This window comes from Bos javanicus, chromosome 7 (assembly GCF_032452875.1).
Source record: "Bos javanicus breed banteng chromosome 7, ARS-OSU_banteng_1.0, whole genome shotgun sequence".
NCBI lineage: Eukaryota > Metazoa > Chordata > Mammalia > Artiodactyla > Bovidae > Bos > Bos javanicus.
In genome coordinates this window covers 12,404,324-12,429,686 of record NC_083874.1, presented here as the reverse complement: position 1 = coordinate 12,429,686, position 25,363 = coordinate 12,404,324, and the positions used below count along the sequence as shown (strand labels likewise).

At 55.0% G+C, this 25,363-nt stretch overlaps 2 protein-coding genes and 2 non-coding genes across 12 annotated transcripts; all 4 read right to left on the bottom strand.

Annotated features, from left to right (window-relative positions):
* Window positions 1–3: 3 nt before the first annotated feature.
* Window positions 4–19,314, bottom strand: TNPO2 (transportin 2). 8 transcript variants are annotated; one of them, XM_061421991.1, is made up of 26 exons: window positions 18,155–19,313; window positions 16,847–16,890; window positions 15,443–15,554; window positions 14,471–14,546; window positions 14,239–14,388; window positions 11,322–11,428; window positions 11,100–11,233; window positions 10,934–11,015; window positions 10,739–10,861; window positions 10,514–10,632; window positions 9,129–9,189; window positions 8,868–9,033; window positions 8,506–8,658; window positions 6,258–6,483; window positions 5,887–6,058; window positions 5,349–5,435; window positions 5,163–5,270; window positions 4,906–5,064; window positions 4,349–4,436; window positions 4,062–4,160; window positions 3,196–3,291; window positions 2,782–2,887; window positions 2,429–2,528; window positions 2,275–2,349; window positions 2,028–2,155; window positions 4–1,944 (listed from the first exon to the last, which is right to left on the bottom strand). In XM_061421991.1, the coding sequence occupies exons 3-25, from the start codon at window positions 15,539–15,541 to the stop codon at window positions 2,048–2,050; spliced, it is 2,694 nt and encodes an 897-aa protein (XP_061277975.1). In that variant the 5' UTR covers window positions 15,542–15,554; window positions 16,847–16,890; window positions 18,155–19,313; the 3' UTR covers window positions 4–1,944; window positions 2,028–2,047. The 8 variants fall into 8 exon arrangements, 7 of the variants coding, with proteins under 7 accessions (XP_061277975.1, XP_061277978.1, XP_061277977.1 ...); XM_061421994.1 differs by having other exon boundaries at window positions 2,782–2,857; window positions 18,155–19,312; XM_061421993.1 differs by lacking the exon at window positions 16,847–16,890 and having other exon boundaries at window positions 18,155–19,314.
* LOC133252234 (small nucleolar RNA ZL2) lies at window positions 4,232–4,307 on the bottom strand. The gene has a single exon (XR_009737857.1). It is a non-coding gene; the product is annotated as a small nucleolar RNA ZL2 (small nucleolar RNA).
* Window positions 6,129–6,199, bottom strand: LOC133252224 (small nucleolar RNA SNORD41). Its single transcript, XR_009737849.1, has one exon. It is a non-coding gene; the product is annotated as a small nucleolar RNA SNORD41 (small nucleolar RNA).
* Window positions 19,315–21,701: 2,387 nt separating the features above from the next.
* On the bottom strand, window positions 21,702–24,813 carry TRIR (telomerase RNA component interacting RNase). 2 transcript variants are annotated; one of them, XM_061422004.1, is made up of 3 exons: window positions 24,375–24,793; window positions 22,405–22,482; window positions 21,702–22,119 (listed from the first exon to the last, which is right to left on the bottom strand). In XM_061422004.1, exons 1-3 carry the CDS (start codon window positions 24,726–24,728, stop codon window positions 22,012–22,014), a joined length of 540 nt encoding a protein of 179 aa, XP_061277988.1. In that variant the 5' UTR covers window positions 24,729–24,793; the 3' UTR covers window positions 21,702–22,011. The 2 variants fall into 2 exon arrangements, with proteins under 2 accessions (XP_061277988.1, XP_061277989.1); XM_061422005.1 differs by lacking the exon at window positions 21,702–22,119 and having other exon boundaries at window positions 22,406–22,482; window positions 24,398–24,813.
* Between the last annotated feature and the right edge of the window lie 550 nt (window positions 24,814–25,363).

Genomic DNA, 25,363 nt, shown 5'->3' with positions numbered 1-25,363 from the left:
GGGTTTCACAAGAAACTGATCTTTACTCAACAAAGTTCTACACAAGTGGAATCTCACGCCACCTTGGCGCCAGTCCCCAGCACAGCACAGTAACAAATGGACAGACCCTGGAGCCCGCAGGAAGAAAAGGATGAGGGGAAGGGGGGATGTGGGAACGAGAGGGACTGCAGATCGAGGCCAGTCAGGGTCTGCAGCCCTAGGCAAGGGAAAAAGGTTGAGAAGCTGAAACTTCATTGTGCAAAAATCAACCAAAATAAATTAAAAAATTAAATAGTCTTCTAAAAAAAAAAAAAAGAGAAGAACTAGAACCAGGCCCCCCATCTTGGATGGAGAAGGGGTTACCAATCCCATCAGGCAGCCAATCCACACACCCCAAGACCCAGCAGAGGATTCTCCAAAGCACTGGAATTACCAGAAAATTAAATGATTATTTTTTTTTTCTTTTCTTTTTCTACAAATGGCTTCCAGAGACCTGCTGGAGTTTCACAGCGGGGAACCAGCTGGGTTTATGGAATGTGCACCAGTGCCCCTCTGGCAGGGCCCCAGAGGGATGGATGGAGCAGGCCCCAGGACGCAGGAATCCAGTCAACCCCCACCCCAGCAAATCGCAAATTGCAAAGAGGCCCCCAAAGAAATAGAAAGCAGGGAAAAGAGAAAAGAAAACCCCAGTAAGGGGGTTGCAAGGCTTGGTTTCAGTTTCTAGGCCAAATGGGAAGTAACCACCCCTCCACCTTAGGGGAGTCTCTCCCACTGTGAAGGAATCCCCAAACAATCCCACAAGTTTCACTGTCCTAGTCTGGTGGGGTCTTAGGACTTGCTGGAACTGTGATCAGGAAGTCCCAGGGCCAGAGGTGGGTAAGGGAGTATACCGCCCTTCCCTTCCTCCAAGTTTTCAGTTTCTTTCTGGCTGGCAAAACCTAAACCTTTGTCTTCTGTCACCATCAATTAAATGCCCTAGCCTGGCCCTTGTGTTAAAAGTCAGGCCTGAAAGAGTGCTCTTGGAAGCAGAGAAATGAACTGCCTTTGAAACGGACTTGCTTATAGCAGCTCTGGCTGCTCCCAGCTCTCTTCAGTGGAAAAGGTTCCATCCAGCCCAGCATCTCCGTAAGTCACTGGGGCTCAGGGGAGGGAGAAAAAATGTGACCTCTGGCCAGCCCTGGCCACTTTGGTGGTCCCAACTTTTCTGGCTGGGATGGGAGAAGGAAGGGGGACACACTGGCTGAGGCTGCCACAGAGCTGGCAAGAAGTGTGCAGAGCAGGTCCAAAGCGTGCGCGTGCTGACTGAGTGGCCCCAAGGTGGCCATCCTCTTCCCCTCACCCCCACCCCAGGGTCCCAGTGGAGGTCCCCAACCCACCCAGCCCTCCCTAATCACTGCCAATTCCGGCAAAACAGCAGAAGCTTCTTAAACTCTAGATGCAGGTTACACGGAAGGCCTTACGAGTTAACTCAGGGGTTCACTAATTCTACTGTCTCCATGCAGTCGGGGAAATGGTGGGGCGGCTGGCCCAGCCTGGCTGGCGACAGCACCCGCACATGCGTGTAGCCATGTGTGTACATGTGAGTGTACGTGTCTCTACAAGGACCCCCCTCCCCGCCTGCTTTTCCCTTGCCTCATCCTCAGCCGGATTTGGTCGGCCGTGTTGATGCCTCCCTCCCACATGGCTGGCCCAAGTAGGCTGCCTGAGGTGACCCCAATTAGAGCAAGGGGTCCTTGCTGCTAAGAAGTCCCACCCCCCTCCCGTTTCTAGGATGAGCATGGAGGCCCCACCCACCTGCCCACCCTCTGACCAACCTCCGGCCAGCCATAGCAGGTAGATGGACAGGGAAGGCGTCTGGATTTGGGTCCCGCTAACTCCTCCCTAACCCCCCTCGACCAGGGCACAGCGACTTCTGGACGCAGCACGCTCCCCAGCAACCCCTCTGACAACGACGCAGACAGAAACCTGTGGGGAGAGGAGGGCGTTAGGGCCTGTGCCATCAGGGCTCCTGTGACAGCGCCAGCCCTCTGTGAATACAGGCCCCACACCTGGCAGTCGCGATGCTCGTCTAGACCCCGTAGAAGGCTGCTAGCCTCTCCTTCAGCAGTGGTGGGAACTGCTCCGAGAACTGCTGCCAGTTTTCCTCCCCGACTTGGTCTTTGAAGCCATGGAGGATCTGCAGTGAGGGAGGTGTGGTGAGGGGCGCCCCGGAGCAGGGCAAGAGGAGGGTGATCTCAGTCTCTCCCCACCCTCCACCTCCCAAGACTAGATTAGGGCCCAGCTGGGGGGCCTCACCTTATAAAACATGTCCCGAAGGTCATCCTTCGGGCTCACCCAGGAGGCTACAGCATCGCAGAAGAAAATAAAGTCCTGAAACGTGACGGATCCCGTGTGAGGGTCCGTCCAAGCCCAGTCCCAGCGCCTTCCCTCCGAGCCCAGCTGCCCCAACCTGCACGACGCCCCCAGGATTGACGCCTATCATCATGCAGATCCCACGGAAGGCCGAGTCCTTCTCCTCGTTGTCCCTGATGTTCCTGAGGGACGTGCACCTGGTTTGGTGGAGTGGGGGGGGGGGAGGGGGGAGGTAAGCGGTGGGGAATCAGCCCCTGGGGCTGGGGCACCGTGGACATCTATGGGGGACACTGGGGAGCGGCGGCAGGTCAGTGGGTGGTGGGGCTGGGCTGGGGGAAACAGGAGGTCAGGGCTCAGTGGGGCTGGATCGTGTATCCATGGGTGGGCAGGGCAGGGCTGGATGGGTACTGGTGAGGGATGGGGTGGGGCCCCACCCGGGTGGGCACACACCAAGGCCGGATGAACTGCTGCAGCATGGGGGCCACCTCCTGCGGGCACACGTAGCCCAGGCGGCCGATGGTGATGGCTGGAATGGCAGAGGGACTCGTCAGGCGACCTGCAACCCCGAGCGGCCCGGGTACGTGGCGGGGCCTCCAGCACGAGGCGCCAGCCCCACCCCACGGGCCCCAAGGGAACAGCTCCTGCCAGCTGTTTGGGTCCCCAAGCTTGGCCCAGTCAGGGTCTCCTCCCCATCCAACTTGGGTCTCTCCCAGGTCTCCCCTTAGGCCAACATCCTTCCCAGGCCTCCACCCACTGCCCTATTCCCATTACCCTCCCTGGGTCTTTCCCAAGATCTCTTTGTCAGCTACTGACTGGGAAGCCCCACCCCCGGGAGGCTGCCAGTGGCTCAGGCCTGCTGCCCACCTGTGTTTTCCAGCAGTGTCTTGGGTGTGTTGGGCCGGTTGATGATCTCCACCAGATTGTTGAGGACCATCTGCACATAGGGCTGCATCTCTGCCCCTAGGGAACAGAAGAATCAGAGCCCTGCGTGGCCCACAGCACCCACACCGACCCTAGTCGCATCCAGACACTGGCTAACCAGTGAGTGAGCAAAAAGCCATCTCTAGATGTCTGCAGTCCAGGATCCGTGGCCAACCAGAGACAGACCTGCACCCACCCAACACCAGAAGCCTCCCTGGAGTCACTGCTGGACACCAGGGTGAGACTACACCACCCCATCTCCCTATGGGGTAGGCAGGGCCAGGGGAACCTTCAGAGAAAGTCTCCCAACGGATCCCAGTGGGGCTTTCAGTCAGTTGCTTGTAGAGGAAGGAGGTGATGATGAGTCCAATAAGAACAGGCCTCCTGTCCCTGTGCCTCTTTGGAGAAGCCAGTTACACATGGTCTTTCAGCCATCTGTCCCCATCTCAGATGAAAATGTTCAGAGGTGTCCCCTCATCCCTGGCCAATCAGCACCTGCCTCAAGGAGCACCAGGGCCCTCAAGAGCAGTGGTCCCCAGCCTTTTTGGAAACCAGGGACTGGTTTCGTGGAAGATAATTCTTCCACAGACTGGGGTGGGATGGTTTCAGGATGATTCAAGCACATTACATTTACTGTGCACTTTACTTCTGTTATTATTACAGCAGCTCCACCTCAGGTCATCAGGCATTAGATGCCAGAAGCTGGGGACCCCTGCTCTAGAGGGAACCTGTTGATCAGGGTTCCCTGCCACCAGGCTGGGAACAAGCCAACGGGAAGAGAAAGGGCCTGCCCACCTATGGGCACTTACCCATCTGCATGCAGATCTCACCAATGGCCCAGGTGGCATTGTTGCAGACAGAGATGAACTCGGGGTTCAGGTTGGTGCCCAGGATGGGCATGAACTCAGCTGGTGGGGAGAAAGAGGGGTGCTAAGCAGAGGGGCCAGCCAGGGTGAAGCCTCCGGAAACCCGAGGGGCAGGCCCCATCAGACAGTACGAATACATCCCAGTTCGGTCACAGTACTCCCAGGTTGTCATCTCCATCACTTGAGGCCAGGGCTGGGGTCATAGGGTGGGGACGCAATGGGTGTCGTACCGATACAGGGCTTGACATGGATGAAGCAGGCTTTGGTGAGGTCTCCCAGGAGGGCGAAGGAGCTCTGCCGGACCTCAGGCATCGAGTCCTGGGGGTCAGAGGAGGGTCAGTGTGGCAGGGCTCCCCTTCCCCCAACCAGCTAGCGGCACAGTTCTTAGAGCATGAGCTGATCCTGCCTCTTCCTAGCACCAAGGCTGCAGGCCCATCTGAAGATCCAGGACTCAGGGGCACATGAATGAGTGCCCTGCGCAGGATACCACTTAGAACTGCCGCCCATACTGATATGCTGGGGGTGGGGAAGTGATGTTGGAGAAGCTTCTGCTTTCACATTTCCTATTTTCTACTTTTTAATTTCCTATTCTGTTGACTTTTTCAATGAGATTTTACTCATGTCTCATTTGAATCACTTTCTAAAATAATCACCAGCTCTTTTAACAAGTCCCTTCTCTTTAATATCCTCGGGGCATAACTAAGGCCCTAAGTCCACCCCAGGGAGCCCACAAAGGCTGCTGGGGGTCACCACTGTCCACTGAGAGGCCCGCGAGGGGTCCACCCACCTGCATGCACTGAAACAGCAGTGTCATGATGTTGCTACGGGCGACCAGCTGCTCCACGTGTCCACCCAGGCCCTCAGCCAGGCCACTAAGTAGGTCTAGTGCCACAATCATGAAGTCCTTGTCAGGGGCCTCATACTGCTCAGGGTGCTGGGTGTACATCTGGGCACAGAAGGGGGAGGACAGGGAGAGGGGAGTGAGCTCAGGCTGGGGCAGCAGCAGAGGGATGGATGGAGAGGTGATGGCGGTGGGCTGCTCACCATGGCCTGGGCCAGCGTCTTCTGCACCAGGGTGACGCAGCGCTGGTAGACCGGCTCGCAGTAGGGCAGGAAGCCGCTCTGCAGGGCAGTGGCCACTGATGACAGGCACTGGCAGAGAGAAGGGCAGGAGAGGTGAGCTTAGGAGAGTGGAACAGGGCCATGGGAGAGGGCCTGAAGCTGACTCACCTCCAGCAGGGGGAAGAGGTCCTTGTCTTCATCTTTGAGCTCGTTCCACTTCTGAATCAGTGGAGGCATCAGCTTCTGGATGTATTCCTGGAGAGGGAGCAGCAAGTTGGGGATCCCTGGATGCAGGTGGCAGCCTGGGAACCAACATGACTCCCTCTGACTCAAGAGGCGCTCATTGTTTGAACCATGAGGCCTAGGCGCTTTCCTTTGGCTCCTGGGGTCCTTGCCAAGTAGCCAGACCTCCAGGCCCTTCTAGTTCACTCCCTTCTCACCCATCCTGAGCCCCACCCGAGTTGATGCTTCCTGCTTCCCGTGGGCCCCTGAGCTCCCCCCGCCCAGCACTTACCACGCTGTCTCATAACTGTCTGTCTCCCCTACTAGACTGAGAGCAGGGCGAGGGCAGGGGCCGGGTCTGTCTGCCTGCCTGTCGAGGTCATGGCCATGTCCCTGGCGTGCGACAAGGGTCGCCACCAGGTCACTGGATGCCGGGGAGGGGGACAGGGGGGATCAGGAGGAGGGAGCTGCTGTGGGGTCTCACCGGCTGGTTGAGGTGGTGGCCCACAGAGTCAGCCAGGGTGCCGATGGCATCATAGAGGATGAGCAGATTCTTGTGCTGGTACTTGCCAAAGGCGAAGACGAGGGTGTCTAGGATGTAGCTGAGGTAAGGCACCAGCTCCGTGCAGGCCTCCTCCTCCAAGGTGGCAAAGGCACTGGAAGGGGCAGAAGTGTTCAGTGGGCCGCCACCGGTGGGCTCTGGGTGGGGTTCAGGAAGGGGACACTCGGGATCAGCCAGTACGAATACGGTGAGAAATCAGCGCACTGTCAGGAGTCATAAGTATCATCACTTCCCGGAGGGCAGCCAGTGGGGCAGGTGAGGTGAGGTCTGTGGGGCCAGGGGTCGAGGGTCACCTGCAGGCCGCCTCCTGTACCCTCTTGTTGCCATCCAGGATTCGCTTGAGCAGCTCCGTCATCAGAGGCTTCAGGTGCATGTCGGGGGGCTGGCTAACCACCCAGTGGGCATAGCGGCTCAGGGTCCAGCAGGCGATGGAACGGACCAGGGCCTTCTTGTCCGACAGGCACTGGATGAGGTGCGGGATCAGCTCAGGCAGGTAGGGCACCATGCCCTGCATGCAGCCTGAAAGGACCGGGCACAGACGCGAGGCTGAGCCAACTGGGCCAGGCCACATCCACCCTTATGGGCAGAGGAGAAAACTGAGGCATGGAGGTTAATAACTGTCTCAGAGGCACAGAGTCAGTGAAAGGCAAGGTGGGGATGGGAAATGGCATCAGACTTCCCTGGTGGTCCAGTGGATAAGAATCTGCTTGCCAATGCAGAAGATGCAGGTTTGATCCCTGGTCTGACAAGATCCCACATGTCTCGTGGAGCAACTAAGCCCACGTGCCACAACTACTGAAGCCCACGCACCCTAGAGCCTGTTCAGTTCAGTTCAGTCGTTCAGTCGTGTCCAACTCTGCGACCCCATGAATCACAGCACGCCAGGCCTCCCTGTCCATCACCAACTCCCGGAGTTCACTCAGACTCACGTCCATCGAGTTGGTGATGCCATCCAGCCGTCTCATCCTCTGTCGTCCCCTTCTCCTCCTGCCCCCAATCCCTCCCAGCATCAGAGTCTTTTCCAATGAGTCAACTCTTCACGTGAGGTGGCCAAAGTACTGGAGCCCACAACAAAAGAAGCCACCTCAATGAGAGGCCCCTGCTTCAACGAGTAGACTCTGCTTGCAACAACTACAGAAAGCCTTCGCAGCAACAAAGACCCAGCAGCCAAAATACATAAATAAATACTTTCCTTTCCATCAGCTCCACCCCATCCCAGGGCTTGTGCTGTCATCTGGTTACTCTATGTGCTCAGTCGTGTTCAATTCCTAGCGACCCCATGGATTGTAGCCTACCAGGCTCCTCTGTCCATTGGATTCTCTAGGCAAGAATACTGTACTGGGTAGTCATTTCTTCCTTAAGAGGATCTTCCCAACCCAGGGATCAAACCCACGTCTCTTCCATCTCCTGCACTGGCAGGTGGATTCTCTACCACTGGGACACTTGGGAAGCTACCTGGTCACTAGTTCATAGATGGCTGGGCTGCAGAGTTAACTCAGCCTTTATGGGCAGCAGCAACCCAAGTGGACAGAAAGCACCTTTCTTTTGAAACCTTTCTTAGATGTCTGTGACTTTTTCCCCCTACTTTTCATCTTCCCTTTCTAAAAAAAAACTCTGAATGTGTCTGTCTCTTTTTTCACTGCAGATCACAAGTAACAGCATACCCCTTGATCATCCCAGCCCTGAGATCTATTTTTACCAGTTCAGGGTCAATTCCTTGAGATCTTTCCCATTAAAATGAAGAACACTTCACATGTTACAGCAGACCTGGGTGCTGAGGTAGTCGTGTGTGTCTCCTATCACAGATCTGGAAAGCCCTCTGGCAATTCACCCTGTGCACACCATCAGGACAAAGGGAGCCAGAAAAGTGAAGGAAACACCAACTCTGCACACTTCTGATCCTGGCAGGCCAGCCTCGCAGTCAGAGCAGGTTTGAGGCCTAGCTTCATCCCAGGTGACAAGAGAAGTGGTGTAATTCTCTTTGCAGCTGAGTTTCAAGAAACCTACCTCCTCAGGTGGTGCGAAGCCCACAGGACAGGGCTGCCTGTTATTACTGTTGCTGGAATTATGCTTAAGACCTCATGGAACTGCCTTTCTTTGAGAATTAAGGAGAGGACTTGCATTTGGGGGTCCCTTTCAGGCCTTTTGGCTGAGGTGGTTGTTGTTTAGTCACTAAGTCTTGTCCGACTCTTTGCGACCCCATGGACTATAGCCCGCCAGGCTCCTCTGTCCATAGCATTTCCCAGGCAAGAATACTGGAGTGAGTTGCCATTCCCCCCTCCAAGGGATCTTCCCAACCCATGGATCGTGCCTGCGTATCCAGCATTGACAGGTGGATTATTTACCACTGAGCCACCTAGGAAGCCTATTCTTGGGCTGAGGGAAAGATTCAAATCCCTGAGCTGCTTGGAGTGGGGTGAGCAGGCCGCTGGAGAGAACCTGGGGATAGCCTCGCCCCCACCAGCCCTCCCTGAGCCAGCCCCATCTCACACCAGCATGAGGCTCAGAGGTCACACGCAGTCAGGCTGGAGGGTCACTTACCCTCAGCAATGGCACCCAGCACCAGGATGCCTGACTCCTTGACCACCCACTCGGGGTGGAAGAGGAGGTCCTTGAGCAGGGGGAGCAAGTGGGGCAGCAGTTCCTCCCGGAAGACGTTGGCCAGGACATCCAGTGCAGCTGCCGAGCACTTCCCTGGGGCGGGAGAGGAAATCGGGGAGGGGGGCGGGGCTCAGGGAGGCACATGGGGCAGGCCACCAGCCCTCCTTTCTGTAACCCCTGGGATCCAAGGTCGTGATTTGAATCTTTGTGATTTGCTCTGCATAGGCTCCCTCCCTCTGAGAGGGAGCCCAGGGCCTGCTGTCCCCTACTCCCCACTTCATACCACAGGCCAGGCCACTCACTCAGATTCCAGTCGGACAAAGCGTCGTCGTCATCATCGTCCTCCGCGTCCTCTGAGCCATCAGGCCGCTCAGCCTCATGGGGCAGCGTCACCGTGCGAGACTTGTGGAAACGTGGCTTGATGTCCTGTTCACTGTCAGGGACAGCCTCATCCTCCTCAACATCCCCCTGTGGAATCAGGCAGATGGCTGAGACCCCCAGAGGCCCCCAGAACCCCAGCCTTCCTTCACCCTGCCCGTGACTGGTAGTCAGCCCTAGCTAACCTTCAGCAGGATGATGTCGATTTCTGAGTACTTCATCCCTTTTACCAGAATGGGGATCAGCCTGTTGGGAGAGAGGCTGTTAATCAGGATGCAGGGGCCCTAGAGACAGCTTACAGCCTGGGGAAGAGGAAGTGGAGAGGAGTTGCAAGCAGGAGCATCAAGGCGCCGATGGGTAGACCATACATGCTGATTCCATTTGTCCTGCATCCATTAATTTCCCTTAGTGGGCACTATTCCCAACAGAGTCTCAGCCACTGTGACTGAGTCAGAGCTGACACTACTCCTAGCTCCACAGGAATGTTCTTGATCCAGACCCCTGGCCACTCAGTGAATTCCAGGCCCCCACACATGCTGAGAAGCTTGGAATAGTGTCTGACCCCTTGATGTTTAGTTGCTAAATCCTGTCCAACTCTTTTGCAACCCCACAGATTGTAGCCCACCAGGCTCCTCTGTTCATGGGATTCTCCAGGGAAAAACACTAGACTGGGTTGCCATTTCCTTCTCCAGGGAATCTTCCTGACCCAGGGATCACACCTGTGTCTCCTGCATTGGTAGGCTTGTTCTTTACCACTGAGCCACCAGGGAAGCCTGATTCCTAACATGCCATAAAGCAGTGACACACGGCCCTGCCCTGTCACCAGGCACTTCCTGGCATGGGGCCAGGTTGGGGAGCTAACAGGCAGGGCAGCCTCCCCAACTCCACTGGAACCCATGCACCTCAGGATCAGAGATTTTGACTAGAGTCTTCACTGAGCTGGGGACAGACAAGTGATTCAAGTTGATCAAAGAGGATCAGCCCTAGAACTTTTACAGAGACACTGTAAAAGAGTAATGTAAAGAGAGACTGTCTTTACTCTGAGGTTCCCAAGCTAGAAGGCTGCAGAAAGTACTACCATGAGGGCAGGCTGTGCCTGAGAACAAAGTAGACACAGAGGAAGTAGATCTGAGCCCAGACGGGCTGCCGTTCACATCCTTTGAGCACCTGGATCCAGCTATGCCTGAAGCCTCTGTTGCCTTTTTTTCCCCTTTGGCTGTGCCAGGTTTTAGTTGGGGCACACAGGATCTTCACTGTGACATGAGGGGTTTTTAGCTGAGGCATGTGGGATCTAGTTCCCTGACTAGGGACTTAAACGTGGGCCTCCTGCATTGGGAGCAAGGAATTTTAACCACTGGACCACCAGGGAAGTCCCTCTCTGTTGATTTCATCTTTTCCACCTATAACTTAACGTAACTTTTAATCCATTAAAGCTACATACCTACCATTTGCAAAATAAACGCACACAGGAATAAAAGCAAACCAAGACAGTTGATTGGGATGGGCTAGCACAGAAGGGAAGGCAGAGGGGTGGAGTCTGGGGTGGACAGAGGGCAGGAGCAGCACTCACTGGACCAAGTGGGAGGCCAAGACTTCCTTGCAGATGGGCTGCTCGGCCAGCGTCAGCCAGAACTCACAGGCCTCAAGGGCCACGTTCTCATCGTGGTCCTGGGTCCTCTGCAGCATGTACTGGGGTGGGGTAGGAGAAAGACTAAGGCCAGGCCTGGTGAGGGGTGGCTCCCCACGAGCCTCCCACCCCACAGCACTGCCATGGGCTGGCCCTGGCCAGGTGTACCTGGATGATGCTATGCATGTGGGGGATGAGCCTGTCAATCCGCACTTCCAGCAGCATCACTAGTGCACGGCACACATTCTTCCGCACCTCAGGGTCATCGTCCACAGCCAGGGCAAACAAATGCTGCAGGGGAGCCGGGGTCAGCTGCCGCTGGGCCCTCAGCCCTCTCCCTACACTCCCCAGCCCATGGCCTACCTCAATGAAGGTGTCAATGTTGTCCATCAGCGCCTGGGCCCGGTCCATGATGAACTGATTCACACAGGCGATGGCATGGGACCTGGCAGGGAGTGGGTCAGCACATGGGTCACCCCCAATCCCACCCATCCTTCCCCCTCCCAACCCCCTGAAGACCCCCACCCACCGGATCTTGGGGCTACAGTGCTTGAAGAACTGGAGGAACTTGGGGATCATGATGTTGAGGGGCCTGTTGAGGGCATCGCTGTCCAGCAGTTCAGACGAGTCCTCACAGATTTTCTGCAGGGCTCCGAAGGCTCCCTGAGTGGAGAGCAGCAGACACATGGGCAGGAGTCCCAGTCGGACCCCAGCTCCCGCTTAGGCAGGCAGGCCGTGGCTGGTCGCCTACCTCACAAGTATTGTAATCCTCCGAGTTGAGAAGGTTGCACAGCTGGGGCAGCAGCTCGGGCCACATCTGCAGCTCACCCTTGGAAGCGATGGTGGTGATGAGAATGCCTGGGGCGGCCGGGAAAGGAGGCTGCCTCAGGCTAGGTGCAGGCCTGCGTGGCGCCCCGGCCCTCCCTGCTGTGCTATCATTCCACCAGCACACACGCTGTAAGCCCTGCTGCTGCTGCTGCTGCTGCTGCTAAGTCCTTCAGTCATGTCCGACTCTGTGCGACCCCATAGATGGCAGCCCACCAGGCTCCGCCGTCCCTGGGATTCTCCAGGCAAGAACACTGGAGTGGGTTGCCATTTCCTTCTCCAATGCATGAAAGTGAAAAGTGAAAGTGAAGTCACTCAGTTGTGTCCAACTCTTAGCGACCCCATGGACTGCAGCCTACCAGGCTCCTCCATCCGTGGGATTTTCCAGGCAAAAGTACTGGAGTGGGGTGCCATTGCCTTCTCCGCTGTAAGCCCTACACACACTTTATTCTTTTTTTCTTTTTTTTGGTCACGTGGCACGTAGGATCCTAGTTCCCAGACCAGGAATCAAACCCCTGCCCCCTGCACTGGAAGCACAGAGTCTTAACCACTGGACTGCCAGGGAAGTCCCCTACACACTTTTGAGATTCTCTTTGTCTTTCTGTATGCCAGGCCTGTCTCAGGCCCTGAGACACAGCACAGAACTAAACACAAAATCCCTGCCTTTAGGAGCGGATCTGTCTAGTGAGGGAGGCTGCCTGGGATAAAGATAAATCAGTAAAAGTCCTGGGAGGCGAGATGCCAAGAGCTGAGGGAGGAAATGGAACTGAGAAAATAGTTAGGAAGGACTCAGGGTGAAGGTAACAGTTTTTAATTTGGAGGCTCAAGAAGGCCTTATTGGGTGACACCTTGCTATCTGAGCAGAGACCTGAGGAGGTGGGGGAGAAACTGTCTAGGTCCCTGGGGAAAGAACATCTCAGGCAGAGGGATCAGCAGGTATAAGAAGTCCAGGGACATGCACAGAATTGGTGTGCTCCAAGACGGATGGTAAGGAGCCAGCGGGGCTGAGCAGAGGACGATAGGGAGAGTGGCAAGAGATGAGGGCTGGGACGGGGAGGAGGCACGTCGTGCAGGGCCACAGTGGCTTCAGGGAGGACCACATCCTGCTTATTAGAGACCCAAGTTGTGAAGTGCACGGACTCTGGAGCAGTCTGGCAGCTGAGCTGAATATGGGTGATGTCAGTGCAGAGATAGTATATTTAGAGCCAAGAAGTGGCAGTGTTTCCCAAAGGCGGGGGAAGCTGCCATCGCCAAGACTCCAGATGACCCTGGTTCACATGTCTGCTGGGAAAGGCATTCCCTGCAGTGGGCAGACTGGCAATGCAGTCCCCAGGCCCATCCCTGTGTGTGTGACCTTGGCCACATTACCTAAGGGCTCTATGACTCAATGGGAATAAGGATCCCCACCCGCCTGGGACTTCCCTGGCAGTCCAGTAGTTAGGATGCCACAATTTCACTGCCTGGGGTTCAACTCCTGGTTGGGGAACTAAGATCCTACAAGCTTAGGGTGATTGGGAGGCTTCAGTGATTTAACTCAAGTACTTAAGAGCAGAAACTGGTGCCGAAAATGAGTTTGCTAAGTCCAGTTCCTCTTGGTGGCCTCAGAGAAGGCTAAGGGTCACTTTGAACAAAGACAACAGGCCCCAAGATCAACACTTCCAGCAGGTCCAGTAGCTAGCTCAAATTTTTAATACCATCTTTTTGTCTTCATTGCATTTATGATTAAGGCTACCTTCCCTTTGAAAGTGAAAATGTCCAAGGCTCAGTCATCTCTGACTCTGTGTAGTTCATGACGCTCCTCTGTCCATGTAATTCTCCAGGAAAGAATACTGGAGTGGGTTGCCATTCCCTTCTCCAGGGGATCTTTCCAACCCAGGAATCAAACCTGCATCTCCCAAAACTATCTGAGCCACCAGGGAAGTCTACCCTGCTGTACAGAGCAAGCAAATCTGTCTCCCCTTCCCACATTTCTTTTGCCATGCTGCATGGTTTGCAGGATCGTAAGGCTCCTGACCAGGGATTGAACTCCAGAACCCTGCAGTAACAATCCTAACCACTGTCTTGTTTTAAATAGTTATATACAATTCCCACTTAAAAGTAATATTTAAAGTTGATATAGAATTAAATTTTAAAATTTTAAGTCAGTTATATGTCAGTTATATCTCAGGGGAATTCCCTGGCTATCCAGTGGTGGTTAGAATCACGTTTTCATTGCTAAGGGCATAGGTTCAATCACTGGTAGGGGAACTTATTAATTAATTAATTAAAATTAATGAATTACTAATGAAATAAAAATTACATCTCAGTAAATCTGAGGGGGGGAAGTAAGTTGGGAACAATAGTAGGGCTGGTGTTTATCAGTAGTGAAAAGGCTGAAGGTAAAATTGCTTGAAAGTTCTTAGTCCTCCTCCTATAACTTCCTCAGGCAGTATTTTGGAGACAGGAAGGTTCCAACACAAACCTAACCCACATTTCTCCTAAGTTATCATTGGTCAGTTAGCAGAGAGCCCTCATATTTTAGTCTGCTATATCCTTGGAGCTAACAGAAAATTCTGGATGCTGAGTGACTGCCTAAGAAGTAAGAACAGCTGTTTTGGGAGGGAGTGGTTCAGAGCATGGACCTCATTTGGTCACTTCTGAGCTCTGTTACTGGCCAGACAAAGCCTCTTCACATCTATGTGCCTCAGTTTTCACATCTGTAAAATGGGAGCAGTAACAGTACCACCAACCGATGGTGCTGGAACATTCAGTGAATCAACATAATTAACATATTGAGAAGGTTCTTGGCCAAGAGTGCCAGCTCAGAGCATCATCAGAGGCCAACTGCCACTGCGCTCTCTCACCTATGGTGGCCCGGATGAGCGAGGAGGCGTCACCAATGTTGTTGAGACATTCCTGTTTGATGAAGTCGGCCACAGGCGGTGGAAAGCTCTGGTAATGTGCCTTCACGTTGTTCTTGAGGATGAGGCCACTGAGAGAGCGAGTTGGCTCATCTGTGGGAAGAGGGCTGGGGCTCAGGAGACCACAGAGGAGAAAGTGGGGTCCGCCTTGGGTAGAGGGGCGCCAAGGGCATACCTTCCGATTTAAGTCTTGTCAGGACGAATATCAGGTAGTTGTTGAAGTCAGGAAACTGGTTCAGTTGTTTGAGTTTCTGCTAGGTTGTTAAGGGTCTTGGCAGACAGGGACCCCCACTCTTACTGCCATATAACCTCTGACTGCTGGGATTGGGCAGCCAGCTCCTGGGACCCCACATGTCAACCCCCATGCCCAGAGTAAGGAAGCATTTCAGACACATGAGATTCATACAGCAGACAGGGGAAGATGCCTCAGCTTCCCACCACTCCTGAAGATCTGGCCAGAGCAGGAGAGGGTGAACAAACTCTGCTGTATCTGAAAATTAGCAGAGGCTACTCAGCTCTGCTGCTGCTAAGTCGCTTCAGTCATGTCCGACTCTGTGCGACCCCATAGACGGCAGCCCACGAGGCTCCCCCGTCCCAGGGATTCTCCACGCTAGAACACTGGAGTGGGTTGCCATTTCCTTCTCCAATGCATGAAAAGTGAAAAGTGAAAGTGAAGTCGCTCAGTCCTGTCCGACTCTTAGCAACCCCGTGGACTGCAGCCCACCAGGCTCCTCTGTCCATGGGATTTTCCAGGCAAGAGTGCTGGAGTGGGGTGCCATTGCCTTCTCCGATACTCAGCTCTGCTCACTAGCAATTCAACACAGCATACTTTTTTTTCTTAAAGGGACCTCACACTTTCAAGTGAAATTTGCTTACAGTATATATAAATAGATTAAAAGTTTAACAGTATTTTAAACGACCAACTGAAAAAAGGAAATTTTACTCACGAACCTAAAGCCAAGCACCAGCAAAAAGTGTCTCCCTCTCTGCTGGGAAAGGGACCCAAGAATTCTAATCCTTAATTCTTTGCCGAAGTCCGCTCCTGCCTCAGCAGAAAGAGTCTGGGAACTTGGGATTCGACCCCTTCCTCTCCGGGAGATGCACTTGTCGGCCCGGTCCCCCCAGACCAAGAAGGAAGTAAGGATACATCCTGCACGATGCGCTGCGTGGCTGTGTTAGGCGACTGCGAGTCTTTGAGCAGCTGAAGGACCTGCTGGAGGCCTTGCTCGTCTGGCTGCCAGTCCATGGCGCAAGGCGAACTGCGGGGTAGGGGCCGGGATCAGCACCGTACCTCGGAGGCTCTGTGGCAGTCCCAGGCTGAGCCCCTGCTGAGGTGATGGCGGCGGCGGCGGTAGCAGGACTGGAGCGTCCTCGGCGGACGGGCGGAGGCCTCCGATCCACGCCCGCCCAAGTGCGGGGTCCCCGCCAGCTGCGCCATCCACGGCCACGCAGTCGCGGGCTCGGGAGCGCGGGCGGGGGTATGTGGAAGCGGGCCATGCGAGGCGGCGGCGGGACCCGGAGAATCCTCATCCCACCCAACGCCGGGCCTTCGTCCCACCTCGGCCCATGCCGCCGCGCTTGGCTGCGGGCCCTAAGGCTTCCACTTCCCTTGAGGCTGCTCGGCGAGGACCCAGCCACCTCCCCATTCAGGGGCCCTGCCCCAGAACACGACAGCGCCCCAGCCCCCCTGGTCTTTCCCGTGCCGGCAGGCAGTCCAGCGATTCCCCTAATCAGACCCAGAGCAGTCGACAGACAGGTCCCCGATGCCTCTCCAAATGAGAGTCAGCAAAGGCCCGCCTATTCGACAACAGAAGCCCCCTGGACGAGTCCCTGTCGCTTCCCCAATCAGGTCTGGCCAAGCCTCCCCCCACACCGTTCCAACAACCCCACGCCCCAGTCAGCACTAACTCCCACTGATGGATCACTACTGCTTCCCCCAATCAAGTTGGACCAAGCCCCCCACCACCTCTAGCCGGAAAACGTCTTCGTCCGAGCCCTGCAGCTCCCCCGTTAGGCCTGGCCAAATACCCCCGAAGCATTTCCCCCAAATGCACCCAGCTACGCCTCGCAGTCAGAGCCAGCAAAGCCCTCTAGGCCGAAGTCTCACGCCCCTCCCTATCAAGGCCCAAAACCGCCGCCCCCAACTTTTCAACGCGGCCTCCCAGTCAGACCCAACCAAGCCCCGCCGAAACAGACCCACACACACACCCGATCCTCGCGACGTCCCCTAATCAGGCCCTAAGCAGTCCCCATACACTTCCCCAATCAGACCCCCTCCAGCCCGACCCCAGCCGCCCCAGTGGCCCAATTTTCGCGGCACCCGGACCTGGCCCGGCTCCGAGGCCCCACCCCCTAAGCCAGGCTCGGTTCCCCCATCCCCCGCCCCGGCCCATTCTCGCTGCCTCTCCAATTGGGCCCAACTAGGTTCTCGGCCTTTCTCGGTCAGGCGCGGCCCCGACGCCCGGGCCGCGCGCAGCGCAGGCCCGGAGCCCGGCGGGGGTCGACGAAAGCCAGGGCCAAGCCGGTCGGGGTCCGGGTGAGACTCACTTACCCGGCCTCGGGCGGCAGCAGCGAGGCCTTAAGCTGCGGCTTCTCCTGAGACTCGCGCGGAAGGAGGGAGCCAAAGAGAGGGAGTAAAAAAAAAAAAAAAAAGAAAGAAAGAAAAAGAAAACGCGGCTGTATATGAACCGCGGCGGCTTCCGTACGCCGTTCAAATAGGCCTAAATGACCCAATCGCGGGAAGCAGCGGTCGCACGTGGCCTGGCACCAGGGAGACCTAGGCCCCGCCGAGGTCGGGTCACGTGACCAAAGAGCCGGCGGCCCTCTAGGCCTCTCTGGCCAGCTGGTCCTCCCACCGTCTCGTTTTCTCAGCCTCGCTCGCTGGCTTGACAGGAGCTCTTTGCTGGAAACGAGTTTGGTGGCGCGCGGGACTTTTAGGTATAACTCCCCTCAGCCAGAACCATCTTCACTTTGTCACCAACCCCCCTACACCTCCCCCAGAATTGAACTGTGCCTTCCTCCCCCATTCTGAGAGTACTTAGCAGGAGTACTGTGCGAGCAAAGAGTTGAGGGGACAGGGCCTAGGGTGGACTTTATACCCCATAGACAAAGGAGGGAGAGCCAGACAAAGGGAGTGCCTGAGACTGGCTGGGTTCCTAAAGAAGCCTCTGCCATATTTTGCGTTACCTATTTACAGTGCTGTTTGACAAATATATAAGGCACCCTACGAGGACATAAAATTTTAAACGAAGTGAAATAATAAACACTAGAGCAAAAGACCTAACTCTTTTCTCTACCTGACTCAGAATGAGGTGAAACAATTCAGGAAATTTAAGGACAGGAAGATGAAAAGAAAAAAGACATTCCGTGATTCTTGCACCTTCTGAGGACAAAGTAGGGCACCTCTTTTCCAGGAGCAGGAGAGTCCCGGTTCCTCCTCTCCCAGCCCACCCCCATCCACGTCTCCACCCTGCTGACAAAAAAGGTGGGCGACGTTCTGCCACTCCAACTTTAGTTTCTCCATTTGTCGAACAGATACAAGACTAGTTTGCTGGGTTAGAGATAATCCAAGTTAAGCATTACAAAACCTGAAGTAAATTGTTCCTCAAAAACGTGGTTTCTACTCCCCGAGGTTCAAGGTGGTCCTTTTACTGCATTTGGACCCTTCCTAAACCAACATTTACTGAATCAACTAGGGCTCTAATCCCAAAGGACATCCCAGTCCTGCCCTGAAGGCCGTTTTGGCCTGCGGGGAGGCACAGGTTAACTCTAGCCCCAGACTGGAAGGAGACAGATTTCTCAGTCCACTTGCCCTTGGCAATGTCAGTCCTGGCTCCGTTCATTCATGAAAAATAGATACCTAAGGCCTCTCTTGACGAAAACCGAGGCCGCCAGGATTTGGGGCGAGTCAGTTGAATCCACACTCCACTCTAAGAGTCAGGATCCCAAAGAAGCAGACGAGTCCCACCTCAGCCGGCTCCGCTGAACAGGAACTGGGTTTGAGAGACACGCGCCGAAAGCCGCCTACGCACGCGCAATGCTCTTCCCTCGTGCGACCTGAGGGCTTAGAACTACGAATCCCATCCTGCCTTGCGCAGGCGTCGCCGAGCTTACGAACTCTGGCTGCGACTCAAACCTGAGGGGTCTAGAGACTTTCTGGAGTTGTGTGTTGAGCAGGACGAACGAGGTTGAGGGGCGGTGACTAGATTTGGAGGTTGAGGGAGAGGGTGCAAATCAGTTTTCTGCTCAGGGTTAGGGGTTGCCTCAGAAAGGGTCGGGTAGGGAGCGAGTTGGAGATGCAGGAGAGAATTTGTTAATGCTCACCCCTCCCCCCTTTTTCTTTACTTTCTTTCCTTTTTTGCCCGCAGAGTGTGACATCCGGGGAGTCTTAGTTCTCTGACCAGGGATTCATTCTGTGCCCCCTGCAGTGGAAGTGCGGAGTGTTAACCACTGGATCTCCAAGAAAATGCCCCTCCCCCTACTTTTGATATGTCAAGTTTCCAGCGGCTCTGCGCAGGCTTTGTGGGGAGGAGTCAGGGAAGAAGAATGTGAGCGCTGCTGCCAGTATGATCCACAGTATCGGCCCTCATATGATCACGGGTCTTTTTCTCTTCCCCAGATGGTGGGTTTCAGTACTGAATCGAAAAATCGGAAAGAAAGAAAGAAAGAAAAAAAGCCCGCTGATTTCTTATGCACCTAGTGCCTGTCAGTGTATAAATGGTATTCTCACGACAGCCCTGTACACAGCAAACTTACTTCAACTAGAAGAGCTCAGTGCAAAAAAGAAACTCAAAAAATTGGAGCCAAAACAGGAATCTGAGATAAGAGACAAACACATCTCAGTTTACAACAGCCTCCCTGCCTGAGCACATCACATTGCACCCACATTTCAAGATATTTCTCAAACAAGGTCCCCAGACACAAAGCAACTGCTTCACCTTGAGAAACAACAACAGACCCTTTGAATATCAGGGTTAATGTTGACTATATGAGCATTGTTCTTACTTTAGAACTTCATTCTAGATGTTTCAGTATTTCATCTATTTTATAGATGAATAACCTGAACCACAGAAAGGCTAAATAACTTACCCAAGATCACACAGCTAAACCGGGACTGTGTGACCCACCAAAACCTGAATTTGATTCTCTGCCCTCTTTTTTCCCAGGTCAGGGCAGGTGAGCTCAGTGAAAAGAAGTGCTGACACTCCAGAATAGAGGCTGAGCTGCTGCAGGGGCGACCTACTTCTCCCACTTGTTTCTTTTTAAAGATCCAGCGGCTGTTGGTGGCTTTGAGGGAAGAGGAGGTAGAGATGGCTCCACTGGCTTCTTATATCCCTTCCCCCATACTACAACTCCAAGGCGAACATCACACCTGGGCCAGCTCAGCATCATCAAAGGAGGGAGACCTTTTGCCTCATGTGGGAAATAAACCAGACAAGCCCTACTGTGTGTTAGCAGGAAGTAAGGAGGAATGTCACCTGTTTCAAAGTCTATTTGCTCAGTCTTCAAGCTGGGCATGATTCAGCTCAGTCTTTGCACCTGCTGTTGCTCAAGCCTGCAACACTCTTCCAAGGACCATCCTCATTGCCTGTCCCACCTCCTTCAGGACTTGCAACAGATGGTGTGACCATTCTTGACCAGTTTACAGTTCCCCCTCTCATCACAGATCCCCTTTCATACTCCCCTCCCCACCCCCCAATCCCCTATAGAATGTATAATGGTGTTGTGTATTTTGTTTCTTGTTTCCCCCACAACCACAATGTTAGCTCCACTAGGACAGGGAATTTGGACTGTTGATATTTGCAATTCCCCACCCCGCACAGTCTGAATCTTGCAGTGTGAAGCTGTGGCGGGGGGTGGGCGGGGCTCAGTTGTGTCTCTTTGAACCCCATGGACTGTAGCCCACCAGGCTCTTCTATCCATGGGATTTCCCAGGCAAGCATACTGGATCGGGTTGCCATGTTCTCCTCCAAGGAATTTTCCCGACCTAGGGATGGAACCCACGTCTCCTGTGTCTGCCACATTGGCAGGCAGGTTCTTCACCACTGGGCCACCTGTGAGGCCCCATGGACAGGTGCTAACTCAGCCTTCATCGTTCTGCCTCTACAGGTCCCAGGCATGTGGTGACCACCATGGTGTTGGAATCATGATGCTCCCCTAATAGAAGAGGGACTGGAGCCTGGCCATAGGATGGGCACAAGTGCCAAGAGGCTCAGCATTCATGCCTGGGAAGGCCTGGGAGATGGCCCCACAGCTGGGATGCTTCGATGTTGCTCCATAATAGATTTGAGTTAGGAGGCACAGTCATCTTAACACCTTGGTTGGCTCCACGGAGAGCAGGCAGCCAGGTAGCCTTCAGCTCCAAATAGGATGAGCAGTGGGGCCAGGAAGACACAGAATTACAAGGAACACTAGTAGGGGACGAGGGGCATCAGGCTTCCTTCAGGACATCTTGTCCCCTAGTATAGCAGCTGTCCTGTTCTGTAAGGTGGAAGAAACAAGGCCTTTTGCATTCTTTTTCCTGATCATATAAAAAACCACACCTTCCCTGGAAGGGCTACAAGTCGCTGGAAGGACAGACCAACCCCACTGGAACCCAGATCCTGGTCCTCTTTACTTCCTCCACTGCCAACACCCCATTAGCTCCTCTTGCCTGATCACAGCCTGGTCTCCTCCGTCTCCCAGGTTCTGCCCAGACCCTTTCAGCCAGAGGGATCCTGTTAAGATATAAAACATACCATGCCGCTCCTTACCACAGCCCCCCAAAGGTTTCTTCTTACGAATAAAGTCCCAAATTCTCAGCCTAGCACATGAGACTCTGCATATAACACATCCGGGCTTCTCACTCAGCTAGTTCCACTCACAGTGGCCTCCTCAAAGCTCCCCATGAAGGCCAGGCACCCTCCCTGTCTGTATACTGGCTGTTCACTACCCCACAGACAGGTTTCCTCACCTCCCTTAGGACTCTGATCCGACGTCTCCCTACAGCCTCTCTCCTGTACTTCTTTGCAGTCATCTCCCCAAATGGGTTCCCCTTTTTATCTGTGTCTGTTTCTTTCCACAAAGGCAGGAAGCACACGTGGTCTGTTTTGTTCACTGCAGTGGCCACAGGGCCTAGAAAAACCCAGGCACCCAGTAGGTGCTCCTTGTCTTTGGATCTGAACTGACAGCTTTGGCCCAGCCCAGATGGGACTGTGCAGACACTGAACAAGCGCAACAGCAGGGCATGGGGTGTGTGTCTCAGGCGTGAATCCTGAGGAGAGTTCAACCCCAGGAGGGGTTGCACCCCCGTTATCCCCGACACCCCCACATCACTGGGGCAGACCCAGCCTTTGGTGGGTGTGCAACCAGCCAAGAGGGAAGGGCTTAAGTTGTACAGAGCAAAGAAGGCAAACCAAGCACACAACTCCGGCACTAAGTCATGTTCTTTACTTCCCAGAAGTGATGGCTAAAGGGTGGGAGGGGGGTGAGAAAAGGAAGACAGAAAGAGCCAGTGGGAGGGAGGAGAGGGGACAGTAAAACACTGTTCTATGAAGTCTCAGGAGGCAAGTGCTCAAGGTAAAAAAGAGTCCTGGAGAATCATCCGCAGCTGCGGGAAGCATCTCGGTTTCCTTCTGTGTATAAGTCCTTGGGGGGAAAGGCTGCCGCGCTGCCACTGCATTAAATAGTTATGTACATCGCAGAGAGTCCCAGGCCGTGGGCAGGCAGGGAGGGGGGTCATTTCACCAGGGGCCGCGTTTTATCATCATCACCGCACTGGTGGGCTTTGTACTTTTTCACCTCTGCCATGTACTTGGCCCATGCATCACCTTTACTTGTTAATACCTGTGGGGGGGGAGGAGGGATACACAGGGGGTTGGGAAGGGGATGCCAGGAACCAGGGTCAGGACTGTCCTGAGACAGCTGACCTACCCACAGCATATTGGGTCTGAGATAAAGATAAGCAGAGGCAAGTTATCTAGGAGCTGGGTTGAAAGCCCTCCTCCCCCACCCAGTACATCCATCCAAGGGCCAGATACTGAAGAGGGAGGGATGGGGCACCTCGGCCAGGCGCTGAGGCTAGAAGGAAAAGGCAACAGAGGCAGTCCCTGCCACAACCGGTCTGCTCACCTCATCCTCCGTCTTCTGCTTCTTGGCTACTATTCCCGTCTTGAGGGCTAGTTTGTTCCCGCCTCTGCGCTTGCCCACCTGGGTGAAGGGACAGAAGACTGCAACGGTTACAGGAGCCGGGGCCCGCCCTTGGCGGCGCTGAGGCCCACTACACCTTCCTAGCCCGGCCCGGTGGCCCGTCCCGACGCCGCGCCCAGCTCCGCCAGCCGGCCGACCTGCGCAGCAATCAGAGAGGAGCACACGCGACTCAGCGCCTGCCCTGGGCCCATGATGCCCAGGCAGTCCTGGGCCCCCCAGCTGTCTTCCCAGGGAGAGAGAAGAATCCCCACAGGAGGGGGATGAGCTCTGTCCTCACTATCCCCTATTACGGACCACACAGGCAGCAACAGCTCCCTTTATTGAGCACTTACTGTATACTAAGCCCTGTGCCAAGTGGCTTTGGATGTATCATCTCCTTCCACTTTCACAGTCACCTTAAGATGAAGGTGACAACCGTCCCCATTGGACAGATGAGGAAACACCTTTGAAAAGGAGAAGCCTGTCCTCTGGATCATGCTGACAGCAGACAGTGGAGCTGGATTCAGGGTCAGGTGTGTTGAGTCCAGGGAGCAGCAGTCTTAGCCACCGCCTGATGCTGTTCCCTGACACCTAACCTGGCCTGGCCTCTTTGAGGGTGCTCCCACAAATGGCCCCTCGATGACCAAATGGAAAAGGCAGTGACAACTACTGCTACTCTCATTCACAGGGGGGCACTCGGCTGCCACCCAGTTCTCACACCAGCCCAGGCCCTGTCACTTCCCATTCTTCAAATCTAAGATTTAGCCTGAACTTTCCTCCCGGTCCTCTATTTTCTCCCACAAACTGAGGGCTTCTTGTGTACCAAGGGCCATGACAGGCTTTACAGACATCCTGTCCCTAGCCCTCAACCAGGTGTAAAGTGACCTGAGCTGCTGAGACTATTCTCACACTCATTTTTGACAGATGAAGAAACTTGACGCACCCCCACCCAAGTCCATGACTCTTAAGTCAACACTTTTTTTCTCCACACCACAGGAACTTGCTCTCAACACCAGAGACAAAGCCAGCTCAGGGTTGACAATCAATACAGGTGCCCTTTTTTAGCCTAGAGTTTCTCAATCTTAGGCACTAATGACATTTTGAACTGGATCATGTTTGCTGGGGAGGAGGAGGAGAGTTGTTCTGTTTCAGGATGTTGAGCAGCAGCCCTGCCCTCTGCTCATGAATGTCCGTTCTGACGACCACGGATGTCCCCAGACTTCGTCAAGTGTGGAGATGGGGTAGGGGGAAATCGTCCCCAGTTGAGAACCACTGGTTTAGTCCTTCCTGTAAGGCTTGCCCAGTGGTAATCACATAAGAAGATGCCCACTTTTGCAAGCAGGGAAAATGAGGTTAGGCCATCTCAGACGCTCCAGGAGAGCAGTGATGCCTGTCATGTTCAGCACAGCATATCCATCACCTAGCACAGTGACCAGCACAAGGTAAGGTGCTCAATAAATGGACACCGGACGAATGAGAATCATGGAACTCAAGCAAATCTCCTAGGTCACACAGTAAGCAGTCTGAGTCTTTCATTCACACAGCTCAGACTTCAGACTTGAATATGACACCCATTCCCATAGTAGAAGATGGTCCCCAAATCCAAAGTTCGGGTGAGTACCACTCAAACAGGAATTCTAGTACCCTGGTCTCCCGATCCTCGGAACGCTGTTTCCAATGGAATCCCCCGCCCCCCCCAGCTCCCAGTTCCTGCGGGCAGACTCCTGGGGTCCCCATCTCCGCCCCCAGACCTCTCTTGTCGGGAATCCAGGTTCTGAATCCTCAGCGGGTGACCCGGACGGCCCCCTGATCGGGGTCAGAGGGTGGACCTGGATCCCGATCCCCTTTCTCGGTCCCGATTCCCCAGGCCAAGGAAGACCCTGGCGCCCGCCCCCACCCCCGCGGCTCCTTACGAAGCTGAGCGTGGGGCCCGGACCGCCCTTCCTCTTCGGATCCCCGGGACCCGCGGCGGCAGCGGTGGCTGGCTGATCGGGTCGCTGCGGGCCCGGGGGCGGCTCCTCCTGCCGCTGCCGCTGCTCCTCCTCCATCTTCCGCTTGAACAGCTCCAGGAAGCTGCCGTCGTTGGCGAACAAGTTCACGCCGCCCGACACCGGGCTCGAACCCGCGCCCGACACTTCATCATCCCCGCTCTCGGGCGACGTCCCGGGCCCCGACTCAGCCCATCGGCTTCCGCCGCCGCCGCCGCCACCCGCGGGGCCCGGCGCCTCCCGACCGGGAGGCTCCGCCCGTCTCCCTCGGGCAGCCATTTTGTCACCAGGTGCCGCGCAAAGGACTCCGGGAAGGCCGCTCCCGGCCCCGCGCTTGGCGCCCGACAAGCCTGGTCCCGGGCAATGCATGCCGGGAAGACCCGTCTTGGTGCTTAGGCGACCGCAGTGGGGGCGGGGCATGAGGGGCGGGGCAAATGAGGAATAAGGCCTGACGCGGCGCGCCCTCAAGCAGCTGCCCCGGCCCGCCCCGGCCCGCCCCGCCGGGTCCCGCGGAACAGTATAACCCTGCTAGGCTCCTGCTGGCCTTATGCAGAGATGGTCTGTTCCGGAATGAGACTATTGTTTGGTTCTGGGTATTGTAGCTGGCTCTCGGAGTGAGGTTCCCGCTTGGGACTCGGTGGTGTACTAGCTTTTCGGGGCTAGAATCTCCTTCTGACACCCGGGATAATCTCAATGAGGGGAGAGACGTTGCCTGGCTGTGTGCTCAGCTGATACCTCGGAACCTGGGTCCCTAACTAAAACTAGCTAGAGGGCATATCTAGCCTGGTCCCCGAGAACAGAAATGGGGGTGTCTCTGGATTAGGTACCTATTTCTGGGATGCAGCTTTCATTTGGAAACAGACGCAGCTCACTCCAAGGAGCTGAGAGGTTCATATCTGCAAATCAGGGTATTA